This window comes from Oryx dammah, unplaced genomic scaffold (assembly GCF_014754425.2).
Source record: "Oryx dammah isolate SB20612 unplaced genomic scaffold, SCBI_Odam_1.1 HiC_scaffold_11164, whole genome shotgun sequence".
Taxonomy (NCBI): domain Eukaryota; kingdom Metazoa; phylum Chordata; class Mammalia; order Artiodactyla; family Bovidae; genus Oryx; species Oryx dammah.
This window is the reverse complement of record NW_024080557.1, coordinates 1,938,448-1,952,008: the sequence shown is the minus strand read 5'-3', so window position 1 is coordinate 1,952,008 and position 13,561 is coordinate 1,938,448. Positions and strand designations below refer to the sequence as shown.

Genomic DNA, 13,561 nt, shown 5'->3' with positions numbered 1-13,561 from the left:
TTAGGTGGTAAAATTTATTTTGCCAAAAGGGCACTGATATTTGAAATTGAAAGAACATTAATTGCCTCTTAATCACAGAACAAAAAGTACATATCCAGTAAATTACTGTCTGTTGATATTGTGGAGTGGATTTTTCTGTTTAACCATTACTCTTGATCTAACACGCAAAACTTATCTCTATTGCCTATGGGCCCTACCTCAGTATCAAAGTAGAATGATGTTACCTAGGTAGCATACAATTTTATATGTTTGATTTACACTGAAATTTCCACTGTTTCACACTAACTTCCTTTGAAAATATCAGCCCAGCCAAAAATTTATCTTAATTAAAAAAAAAAAAAAAGGTGGCAATAGACTTTTGTCCTTCTCTTGCTTGAAATATTGGGTTGGCCATGAAAAACCCAAATGAACTTTTTGGCCAACACAATCCATTCTATTTATATGCACATTCCTCCCCTCCCCTACAATCAGTCTAGTAATCTGTTTTCCACTTAGGCAGGTTTGTTCTTGTTGTTCAATCACTCAGTCATGTCCTACTCTTTGCGACCCCATGGACTATGGCATGCAGGACTTCCCTGTCCATCACCATCTACTGGAGCTTGCTCAAACTCATGTCCATTGAGTCAGTGATGCCAACCAACCATCTCATCCTCTGTTGTCCCTTTCTCTTCCTGCCTTCTATGTTTCTGAGCATCACAGTCTTTTCCAGTGAGTGAGCTCTTCTCATCAAGTGGCCAGAGTGTTGGAGCTTCAGCTTCAGCATCAGTTTTTCCAGCGATATTCAGGGTTGATTTCATTTAGGATTGACTGGTTTGATCTCATTGCAGTACAAGGGACTCTCAAGAGTCTTTTCCAATGCCACAATTCAACAGCATCAATTCTTTGGAGCTCAGCCTTGTTTATGGTCCAACTCTGACATCCATACAAGACTACTGGTTAAAAACATAGCTTTGACTGTATGGATCTTTGTCAGCAAAGTAATGTCTGTGCTTTTTAATATGCTGTTTACATTTTTCATAGCTTTCTTCCAAGGAGCAAGCATCTTAATTTCATGGCTGTAGTCACCATCTGCAGTGATTTTGGAGTCAAAGAAAATAAAAGTTTTCACTGCTTCTGTCATTTCCCCATCTATTTGCCATGAAGTGATGGGACAGGATGCCATTATCTTCGTTTTCTAAATATTCAAAAAGCTTTTGGATGAAAGCTTTAATCCAGCTTTTTCACTCTACTCTTTCACCTTTGTCAAGAGGCTCTTTAGTTCCTTTTCGCTTTCTGCATATCTGAGGTTATTGATATTTCTGCCAGCAGTCTTGATTCCAGCTTGTACTTCATCCAGCCCAGCATTTCACATGATGTACTCTACATATAAGTAAATAAGCGAGATGACAATATACAGCCTTGATATACTCCTTTCCCAATTTGCAACCAGTCTGTTGTTTCATGTCTGGTTCTGACTGTTGCTTTTTGACTTGCATACAGATTTCTCAAGAGGCAGGTATGGTGGTCTGTTACTCCCGTATCTTTTAAGAATTTCCCAGTTTGTTGTGATCCACACAGTCAAGGCTTTAGCACAGTCAATGAAACAGAGGTGGATGGTTTTCTGGAATTCCTTTGCTTTTTCTATGATCCAAAGGATGTTGGTAATTTGATTTGGATTCCTCTGCTGTTTTCTAAATGCAGCTTGTATCTCTAGAAGTTCTTGGTTCACATACTGTTGAAACCTAGCTTGGAGGATTTTGAGCATGACCTTGCTGGCATGTGAAATGAGTGCAACTGTGTGGTAGCTGAACATTCTTTGGCATTGCACTTCTTTAGGATTGGAATGAAAACTGACCTTTTCCAGTCCTGTGGCAGCTGCTGAGTTTTCCAAATTTGCTGGTATACTGAGTGTGGCACTTTTGCAGCATCATCTTAGAGGATTTGAAATAACTAGAATTCTGTCATCTCCACTAGCTTTGTTTATAGTGATGCTTTCTAAGGCCCACTTTACTTTGCACTCCAGGATATCTGGCTCTAGGTGATTGATTATACCATCATGGTTATCTGGGTTGTGAAGATCTTTTTTGTATAGTTCTTCTGTGTACTTTTTTGCAACCTCTTAATATCTTCTGCTTCTGTTAGATCCATACTGTTTATGTCCTTTGTTGTGCTCATGTTTGCATGAAATGTTCCCTTGGTATCTCTAATTTTCTTGACGAGATCTCTAGTCTTTCCCATTCTATTGTTTTTTTTCTATTTCTTTGCATTGCTCATTGAGGAAGGCTTTCTTATCTCTCCTTGCTATTCTTTGGCACTCTGCATTCAGATGGGTATTTCTTTCCTTTTCCCTTTGCCTTTTACTTCTCTTCTTTTCTCAACTATTTGTAAGGCTTCCTCAGACAACCATTTTGCATTTTTGTTTTTCTTTTTCTTGGGAATGGTTTTGATCACTGCCTCCTGTACAATGTTATGAACCTCTTCTATAGTTTTTTAGGCACTCTTTCTATCACATCTATTTCCTTGATTCTATTTGTCCCTTCTACTGTATAATCATAAGGAATTTGATTTAGGTCATACCTGAATGGCCTAGTGGTTTTCCCTACTTTCTTCAATTTAAATCTGAATTTTGCAATAAGGAATTCATGATCTGGGCCACAGTCTGCTCCTGGTCTTGTTTTTGCTCACTCTGTGGAGGTTTTCCATCTTTGGCTGCAAAAATATAATCAATCTGATTTCCATATTAACCATCTAGTCATGTCCATGTGTAGAGTCGTCTCTTGTGTTTTTGGAGGAAAGTATTTGCTATGACCAGTGCACTCTCTTGGCAACACTCTGTTAGCCTTTCCTCTGCTCTTATTTCTTATTTTTCTGAGTCAGTAGTTTGACTTCCTTTACATTAAGTTAAAATAATTTTTAAAAATGGGAATTTATCCTTTTGATTGCTAAATCTGAGACTTTTTGAAGCTTCAGGATGACTTCTAAAATGAGAAATGTGGCCTAATGTTTGCTCCATCTCCAAAATCCCATTGAGAACTGTGGTATGACCAGAAGCTTAGGATTTATTTTCATGATTAGAAACTGGCTTTTTTCAGTTAATATGTTTGCATAAAAAACCAGTTTTGAATGACACAACTATGTAATTTTACCCATACAAGATGGTGCCAATGCTTATTATGATAAACATTTAATTCATTATATGCCTTCTATTCTTTTCTATTGCACCTGTTGCTCTCTACTGTTTGGTGTCTAAACATTACTCCTATAAGCTCTGTGATGATCATCTTTATATTTTTCTATCAAAAGAGATAACTCAATTGATTGAGCAATCCTTTGTTTGCTTGCCAAATTACCACACAGTGTCCCAAGTTCTTGATACACAAAGATGAATTAGAGCCCTTGTTTCAAGATGTTAATAGGCAAATGTGTAAAGAAGTAAATTCTATTTTATTATATATACTGAAATAAAAGTTCATGGGCACATGATAAATAGAATGACTGATTCAAAATATTCACAAAATGTTTAGTCAAACCAGAGTCTCCAATGAATTCTCAAAGACCATTTATGTCCTATGTGAGTGAAATGGCTCAGTATCTGTGATAAAAGAACATCTTGTACTACAAAAAATGTTTTTTAAATGTATTAGTTAAGTGCTTGGTAGTCTCAGGATGAGAGGTACTAAGGTGGTTAAACTTGATGTTACACTCCTCTAAATTATTTTTAATCACCTAGGAAATAAAACCCTGAGATTAATTTTCTGTAAGAAGTATAAACAACATGATTTTACTTTCCTTAGTAGATATAATTTCACAATGTTTTAAAGCATTGTTAATTGCTCTCAGCAGGATCATGCTTCATCTATTTGACTGAATAACTATGCAATTGTATAGTCATGGTATCCATTATTTTTTCGTTTGATTTTCATTCCAGTTTTCAAGGTCAGGTTTTCTTCTTGATTTTTTGCTAAGTATCTTGCCTTTCACAAGTACCCATGTGTTCCTAGCAAATGGGGATTTATTTTTTTAGAACCAAGTTTGTTTTAATGTGTTTGTTAGTATAAATCACTCATCTTTTTCTAAATTACTTGGCAGAGTTTTACTGAATTTCTCCAAGAAAAATGTGATTCTGTTCTTTTATAGTCTTTTATATATACTCTCAGGATTTAAATTGTCTTTTTAAATTTTTATTCTTTAACTTATTGGGAACATGTTAGGTTGCAATACATGGAAGATCTTTCTATAAGCACTATACCTTGTATGGTGCTTGATATGATACCAACCAAGAAATGAAAGAAAGAATGAATCAGTGACATTTTGTAAATATTGTTATACAAATCTTCTAGTGAAAGTTGAGATTCTTGATTGCATGCTCAGCCATGGCCAACTCTTTGTGACCCCCATGGACTTCAACCTGCCAGGTTCCTCTATCTATGGGACTTTTTAGGCAAGAATACTGGAGTGGGTTGTTATTTCCTCTTCCAGGGATCTTCCCGACCCAGGAATCAAACCTGTGTCTCCTGAGTTGTCTTTACTGCTGTGCCATGGGGAAGCCAGGAGTTGAGACTACACCTTGAATAATTAGCATTTAATAATGTTGACTGAAAACCATGCATAACCTGAAAGTTGAGAATTATGTTTAATTTGCCATACATACTGATGACTTAAGCCAGAGAGAGAATCTCTCAGATAGCTCTGAGGGACTGTTCTGATGAGGTAAGGGAAAAGCCACTATACATAGAAGTTTTTGCAAAAACAAAACAAAACAAAACAAAAACTCAAAAACAGAAAACCACAATCCCATAACAATGGGTAGTTGGAACACAAAAATATTACTATTATAGAAAAACTAGACATCTTAGGTTAATGAATTTAGCACTTTCCTATGTGTAGAAAAATGCAAAGATATAGACTCATTGAAATCATTCCTTTAATTTGTACCTTAACAGGTACAAAGAGTCTTAACCTGAACCTTACCTTAATCATAAGAAGTGAAGGGTCAATTTCCTTTATTTCTTCATCCTCAGTTGCCTAAAGGTGCACAACTGGGTGTGGATGCAGTGGCTCATGGCTTGATGGCTACAACATCCTTTGTTTACTGATATGGCAAGTGACATTTTTGTCCACAGTGAAGTCATGACCCTACCTTTAGTAGATCATAACTTAATCACACCTAATTAAGATGTCTCAAATGCAAAATTAATTGTAATAATAGTAAAGTTGCAGTTTGTTGAGCTAATAATAATGTCTACCATGTAGTAAGTGCTCCCTCAGCATATAAATGACCTATATATTATTTTATGTAATCTTATCAATAGCCCTTTAAAGTTGATACCCCCCAATCCAAATAGTATACATACATTATTTTGGCTGTTATTATTTTTTAAAATTAATTTTGGTCCTATTTAATGCAGTTTTTCATATTAAATTGAATTAGTATATATTAGTAAACCCACACTGTACATATCATACATACTATGAAAATCTCTGCTCATATATACCTTTAGGGATTCCAGTTATTTACTCTCAGTTTTTCTTTTTGGAAGTGCTTATAGTATCTCACAGAAACATTTTATGATGGAAAAGTTCTTTTCTATTCATGACATATGCATGTTAAATGGATTCACTGCTGTTGCTGTTTAGTCACTGTCATGTCTGACTCCTTGTGACCCCATGGACTGGGGCCCACCAGGCTGTGTTCACAGGATTTCCCAGGTAAGAATGTGGAGTTGGTTGCCATTTCCTTCTCCAGTATATTCACTACATAAACCTGTTTTTTGGCCAACGCTTTTGGAATACTTTTATACAAATTTAGTTTCAACCTTACCACAGCCATAGAACTATCTTCACTGTATTTTCAATTCTAATAACTATTAAAGTTTTTTGATTCTTATGCTTTAAAGTTTTGAATATGCTTGATAATTCTCATATTTTTTCCCCTCTAGCTCCCTAAAGATTTTGGCACCAGGGACTGGTTTTGTGAAAGACAAATTTTCCATGAACTGGGGTGGAAGAGGGAATGGTTCAGAGAGTAATGTGAGCGATGGGGAGTGGTAGATGAAACTTTCCTCAGTAGCCCTCCACTCACCTCCTGCTGTGTTCAGGAGGTGAACACACTTGGTTCCTAACAGATTTGTATTAGACTGCAGCCCAGGAGTTGGTGATCCCTGCTCTAGCTAAGTCTTTGTCCTGTTTTTAAAACTTATGTCATAATCTAATTAAACTTTCTCAATTATATACTTTTATTTAAGCCTATATGTTTCTTTTATCCCAACTGCCTACATGCTAAATTGCTCAATCCGACTGTTTGTGATCCCAAGAACTGCAGGCTTCTCTGTCCATGGGGATTCTCCAGTCAAGAACACTGGAGTGGATTGCCTTCCCTTCTTCTAGGGGATCTTCCCAACCCAAGAATCAAATCCAGGTCTCCTGCACTGCAGGCGGATTCTTTATTGTCTGAGCCACCAGGGAAGCCCAGAAATACTGGAGTGGGTAGCCTAACCCTTCTCCAGGGGATCTTTCCGACCCAGGAATTGAAACGGGGTCTCTGTTATCCCAATTACTACATATTAATTAATACTCTGTAGTCATTTATTTCATTGGTTAGCATCATTTATTAACTCTATGAAGGAAGAGCCATGTCTGTCATTTGCAAAACTAAGAGAAGGGGGTGGTAGAGTATGAGAGAGTTATGTAGCATCACTGACTTAATAGACATGAATTTGAGGAAACTCCAGGAGATAGTGAAGGACAAAGGAGCCTGGTGTGCTGTAGTCCATGGGGTTACAAAGAGCTGGACACAACTGAGCGATTGAACAACAGTCCCCCAAACATTGCCCATGACAACTGCTTAATAAACATTTGTGGAACGAACATCACTTTTCACTGGGTAACAGCATGTGCTTGTGCAATGATCTAAGACTTTTAAGTTAGAGACATACCTAAGTCTACAACTTACTAGTTGGGTGGCCTGTGGAAAGTTACTTGATTCCCAATTTCCCTTTCTGTACAATGAGGGAAATCATATATGATGCTTGGTATTTTGTGAGGAAAGTTATGACCAACCTAGACAGCATATTAAAAAGCAGAGACATTACTTTACCAACAAAGATCCGTCTAGTCAAAGCTATGGTTTTTCCAGTAGTTATGTATGGATGTGAGAGTTGGAAGACAGCTGAGTGCCAAAGAATTGATGCTTTCAAACTGTGGTACTGGAGAAGATTCTTGAGAATCCCTTGGACTGCAAGGAGATCCAACCAGTCCATTCTAAAGGAGGTCCTGGGTGTTCATTGGAAGGACTGATGTTGAAGCTGAAACTCCAATACTTTGGCCACCTGATGTGAAGAGCTGACTCATTTGAAAAGACCCTGATGCTGGGAAAGATTGAGAGCAGGAGGAGAAGGGGACGACAGAGGATGAGATAGTTGGATGGCATCACTGACTCAATGGACATGGGTTTGGGTGGACTCTGGGAGTTGGTGATGGACAGGGAGGCCTGGCATGCTGCGGTTCATGGGGTCGTAAAGAGTCCGACATGACTGAGCAACTGAACTGAACTGAAGGTGTGAAAATGAATGCTTAAAGCAGAATATGGTTTAGAGTTCATTTCAGTGACTGAGGATATTAGATTCCTCAAACTGTTGATTTTTAGAAAGCAAGGAAGGTGGTGTTTTACACTGGTACATATCATAGAGCATTGTTAATGGTAAACCTCAAGAGCTTCTGATGAATAAATTAATTGTCACTTACCAAGTAATGTATTTTTATGTTTCGTTTTTAATTAATATAGATGAATGCCACTAAACTATAACCTCTGTATTACAATTGGATTTTTGTTTATCTTGGATCTCACCCAGGTAATTCTTGCTGTATCAACAATCCTTTACACCTTAGAATATTTATGTTATCAAATTCCTGCCTATTATTTGCTGATAATTTCCATATCTGTGAGAAGGGAAGATAAAAAACACAGCTTTTAAACAAATTCACAATCATTTGTTCTGGATTGAGCAGTAAAACTACATGAAAATCTTGACATTTTTAGAGACATATTTGAGTATAAAGTCTTTAGACATGTTTTCCATTGATCTTCTCAATTCACTAAACTGCTCACCCTAAGTATTTCAGTTTTGTCTTATAAACATGATCTTATGGCATAATTCCAAGACTAATTCAAATGAAGCTTCAGTACATAGGGAGTTTCTTTTATTTAGTAATCTTTGTATTAACAGATTTGATCAATGCTCAACCAACAGTCTTGGTGAAAATAACTTTATAGTACTTCCAACACACTCCAGTCCCATTTTAATCTTTGCATTGCTGAATATTAAGTGGGATTTATCTGGCTCTATAGCTTTGTTTTAATCACCTAAGCCTTTGATTAACATTGGTGTCATATGTTGGTGAAGAAAGATAGCTATAGTCTCTTTGGCAATTCTGCTTAGGTGTAATCATCTGCTTCAGAAACACATTGAAGTGGCAAGCACAATGTCGTTAGCTGGCAGGTACATTTAATGAATTACATGAAAATTCTTTGTTTTATGCTTAGATCTCTATTTTCCTTAAGGATGATTTTATGATAAAATCATTACTTATTGTAAATACCATGTATAATAATGATTACTTTGCAACGTGTATTACTGAGCCTAACTCTCCATGTGTATCTTCGTTTTCTCTTGAAATTCAAACTCTTGATTGCTGGTAGAAGCAGTGTTTAAAAATTAGTCTGTTAGCTAGTTTTACAACTCTTATAGTAATGACAAAACGCTGATATTATTTAAAAGTTCACATTGCAACACTATTTAGAAAAATCAAGGATAAAACATGAATGTTTAATCAGAATATAGCATTTTTTAGAATGGTGGGCTACTCTTCAACTCTGTGTGACCCAATGGTATGTTGCCCATCAGGCTCCTCTGTCCATGGGATTTTCCAGGCGAGAATACTGAAGTGGGTTGCCATTTCCTACTCCAAGGAATCTTCCAGACCCAGGGATCAAACTGCATCTGTCTCACTACATCTCCTGCATTGACAGATAGATTCTTTACCACTATCACCATCCGGGAAGCATGTAATTCTTCCAGCTAATAACATATATTTCTTGGCTCTGTGTTTTAAAATGGACATAAAGAGCATAGAGAGAGAAGTCCCAAATTAAAGGGTTAGGAGGGGACAAAAAATAGAAACTATGAGCAATGGCTATACAATTGGGATCTATTAAACCTGAATGTGAAAGTTCTTAATAATGTGTTCATGAATGCCTCAATGTACAGAGGATGATAGGTAGGTTATTTTTAATGAAGGTCAAAGAACAAGGGCAAACAATAGCAGCAGTTTCCTGAAGAGGAGAACCAGATATATTTTGGAATTATTATTTTTTTTACTTTCATTTTGAAACAGCCTAAATTATTATCTGTCTTTGTTTTCAATGTAATTCAACCACAAGGCAAGAGGTAAGATTGGGTAATCTTTTAAAACTCGGATCAGTGTTATTATTCATTCACTGATTCACTTCGTATGTTTTCTTTTTGCTTTAGTACTTTTTTCTGTGTAATGTTTATTTGTTCATGTAATTAAAAGTTAAATTTGAGCATAGCAACTATTTAGAGCCTTTTTCTTTCTTTCCTTTCATTTCTACACCTAAAGCTTCTTGTGAAATAATTTAGAAACTCCTTTTTCCCTAGATGTAGAAGTTCATGGTAATTGAAGTCCTGACCTCAATTATTTCTTGGGGGGTGAGAGGGAAGGAATGGATTGATTCTAAAAACACAAGTGGTAGTTTCGTTAAAAGTATTTCCTTTTTCTTTACTATATTCAAGGGATTGAATTCTTAACTCATTTCATCAAAACTTATTAACCTCCCCTCTCTTGCAGCAAACAGCTCATCTACTAATCAACTAAATTTCCTAAAAAAATTAACTATTCCAAAATAAATTATTCATTACAAAAATATTTTGTAAAAAATGACTGAAATTTTACAGGAAATAAATGTGTTAAATTTTACCAAAAATGAACTATAGAATTTGACTTTATGAAATGGTAAAGTGAAATATTAAAAATCATTAACCATGGTTACAGATATTTAAAATATTTTGTAAATAGTTGTTTACAATGTATAATTAAGTGCTAAGGTAGCTTAATGAATTAACTTATTTATAGAAACCATTGATATTTAATTAATAATAATCAAGTTCTTTGCATTTCTAGGTTTGAGAACTTTAAATAATTGCTTTAAACTGAAAGTATATACTTTATTTCTAATGTATATAAGGAAAGTTCTATGAATCTTCAATACTTCTTTCATTGATTGACCTCATTTGAAATTCATCACTGATTTTTTCTTTTCAGTACCATTGAAAAATTAAACAAAAAATTTTTTTTTCACTTAAGAAATACTCTCAAAAGTACTATGTGCATATTATAGGTAAAAATATAAAATTTCAACTTGGTTTACTGCACTAATTTTCAATAAATGATTGTTGATTTTATACAGTTGCTACTACATTTTATAAAGTGTTTTTTATTTTGGTATTTTTACTTAATATTTTTACTGATATCTTCAGCATTATAATGGTTTATAATTATTTGATTTAATGTAAAGTGATATCATCCACTTTACTAACTGAACAAATAGGATGAATATCAGGTTAAATTGGAAACATACTTTATTTTTGCATTGCAATGTCTTTTTTAGCTTTTTATTTTGCAATAAGTTTAGACTTTCAGGTAAATTATGAAAATAGTACAGGGCTCCTATTACATACTCTTATCCAGCTTTCCTTAATATTAGTTAATTAATTACCTAGTTAATTACATGGAGAAGGCAATGGCACCCGACTCAATACTCTTGCCTGGAAAATCCCATGGACAGAGGAGCCTGGTAGGCTGCAGTCCATGGGGTCACTAAGAGTTGGACAGGACTGAGCGACTTCACTTTCACTTTCGTGCATTGGAGAAGGAAATGGCAACCCATTCCAGTGTTCTTGCCTGGAGAATCCCAGGGATGGGGGAGCCTGATGGGATGCTGTCTATGGGGTCGCACAGAGTCTGACACGACTGAAGCGACTTGGCAGCAGCAGCAGCAGCAGCAGTTAATTACAATTTGTATAATACTATTAACTAAATCAAAGTTAACTTTACTCAAACTGGAATATCTTTTAGTCCATTTATTCCTTACTATTTGTATTTCTGTTGATCATGATTTGTAGTATAAATGTAAATAATCTAGTAGAAAATTTAGGAAATACTATTCCCCCTTAACTTTATTAAATTCTGTAACTTCTTCTACTTCTGTAAAACGTTTTTTTCTCTTTAAGTGAAAATGTATTTTTCTCTGGGATGAATATTATTTTTTAAAAATCTCTTATATTTGTATACTTGTATACTTTAAGCATCAGTTCAGTTCAGTCACTCAGTCGTGTCCGACTCTTTGTGACCCCATGAATTGCAGCAAGCCAGGCTTGGTGCAAAGGACATCTGTATCTACATGTAATTTTATAAATCTAAAACATAAAAATATGTATTGAAATAACTGTAAACTCCTTTTCCTTCTATTCTGTAGAATTGCAGAGTAGCTCTTGTGGAAATCCAGGAGTTCCACCCAAAGGTGTGCTATATGGTACAAGATTTGATGTTGGGGACAAGATCCGCTACAGCTGTGTAACTGGGTATATCCTCGATGGCCACCCTCAACTCACCTGTATAGCCAATTCAGTCAATACAGCCTCATGGGATTTTCCTGTTCCTATCTGTAGAGGTAAAGAAAAAAATAATGCTTATCTTTATGTTGACTGAGTATTGCTTTGCCATAATGAAAATGTTTAAAAAATGAATGATATATATTTGCAAAACACATTTAGTGCTTGTTTCTTTTATAAAATCTGAGGCTTAGAAAAAAATAAGCACATACAGTATATGACAGATTAAGGAAAATACTTAAGACAACATTACTTGTGAAATAAGACAGTGGATTACATTATATATGTATGTATTTATGCATACATTGTGTATACGTGTTGATATTTATATTAGAAAAACATACAGAGTTTATGATGCATAGCACTTTAGACTGTCAGTCATGACTTTGTTTTCATTTTGAAATATTAACTGAATTTATTAATTTTTTAAAGATTTCTGGTAGGTTAATTAGCTTGGGAATGTGTAAAATTAAGAATGCTGTATAGTTTATTATTAATAATGATAAGGATCACTTGTATTATGGGAAAGCATAGTGATACACTAATGAGAACAAAGGTTCAAAGTACATAACCTAGAAGACAGAACATGTTCAACTTTAGTGGAATTTGTGCATGAATTTTGTTGTTGTTGTTCGACTGTTTGTGACCCCATGGACTGCACCACACCAGGCTCTTCCATCCTCCACTACTGTCCGAAGTTTGCTCAAACTCATGTTCAGTGACTTGGTGATGGTATTTAATAATCTTTTATTTTTTTATTTTTTTTACATTTATTTATTTTAATTGGAGGTTAATTACTTTGCAATATTGTATTGGTTTTGCCATTCATCAGTGTGAATCTGCCACAGGTTTTATCCTCTTCTGCCCCCTTCTCCTTTTGCCTTCAATTTTTCCCAGCATCGGGATCTTTTTCATTGAGTTGGCTCTTCATATCAGGTGGTCAAAGTATTGGAGCTTCTACTTCAGCATCAGTTCTTCCAATATTCAGGGTTGATTTCCTCTAGGATGGACTGGTTTGATTTCCTCACAGTCCAAGGGACTTTTAAGAGTCTTCTCCAGCACCACAATTCAAAAGCATCAGTTCTTTGGTGCTCACCATTCTTTATGGCCCAACTCTCACAGCTGTACATAACTACTGGAAAAACCATAGCTTTGACTATATGGACCTTTCTCTGCAACGTGATGTCTCTGCTTTTTATATTCTGATTTGCAGCAGTGATTTCACCATTCTGTCTTCCAGGTAACTTGCCATATTTTCCAACTCAGTATTCTACTGTTGAATCCTTCTAGTATATTGTTAATCTCTGTTTGTTTGTTCTTTAGTTCTTAGTTCAGTTCAGTTCAGTTCAGTGGCTCAGTCGTGTCTGACTCTTTGCTCTCCTATGGACTATAGCACACCAGGCTTGCCAGTTCATCACCAACTTCCCAGAATTTGCTCAAACTCATGTCCATTGAGTCAGTCATGCCATCCAACCACCTAATGATGCCAAAGTCCATCATTAGTTCTTCTTGGTCTTTGCTAATTATTTCTTGCATCTTCTCCATTCTCTTCTGAAATCCTGGACCATCTTATCTGTCATTATTCAGAATTTTTTTTTTTTCTGGAAGGTTTCATATCTCCACTTCATTTTGTTGTCTTTCTGAGAATTTATCTTGTTCCTTCCTCTGGAACATAATACTATTCTTTTCATTTTAGTTAACTTTCTGTGATTGTGGTATTCATTTTGGAGGCTGCTGTCTCTGCTTTTTAATATGTTATCCTGTCTAGGTTTGTCTTAGCTTTCCTTCTAGGGAGCAGGCATATATTAATTTCATGGCTGCAGTCACCATCCACAGTGATTTTGGAGTCCAAGGAAGTAAGTTCTGTCACTGCTTCCAATTTTTCCCCTTCT

At 35.5% G+C, this 13,561-nt stretch overlaps 1 protein-coding gene across 3 annotated transcripts in view; it reads left to right on the top strand.

Annotated features, from left to right (window-relative positions):
• The window catches only part of LOC120860724 (CUB and sushi domain-containing protein 3), a 1,429,922-nt gene that overhangs the window by 316,962 nt on the left and 1,099,399 nt on the right, over positions 1-13,561 (top strand). For all 3 annotated transcript variants that reach the window (XM_040236474.1, XM_040236473.1, XM_040236472.1), the window contains exon 4: positions 11,534-11,728. In XM_040236474.1, the coding sequence (XP_040092408.1) occupies positions 11,534-11,728 (195 nt within the window). The remainder of the gene's footprint in view (positions 1-11,533; positions 11,729-13,561) is intronic.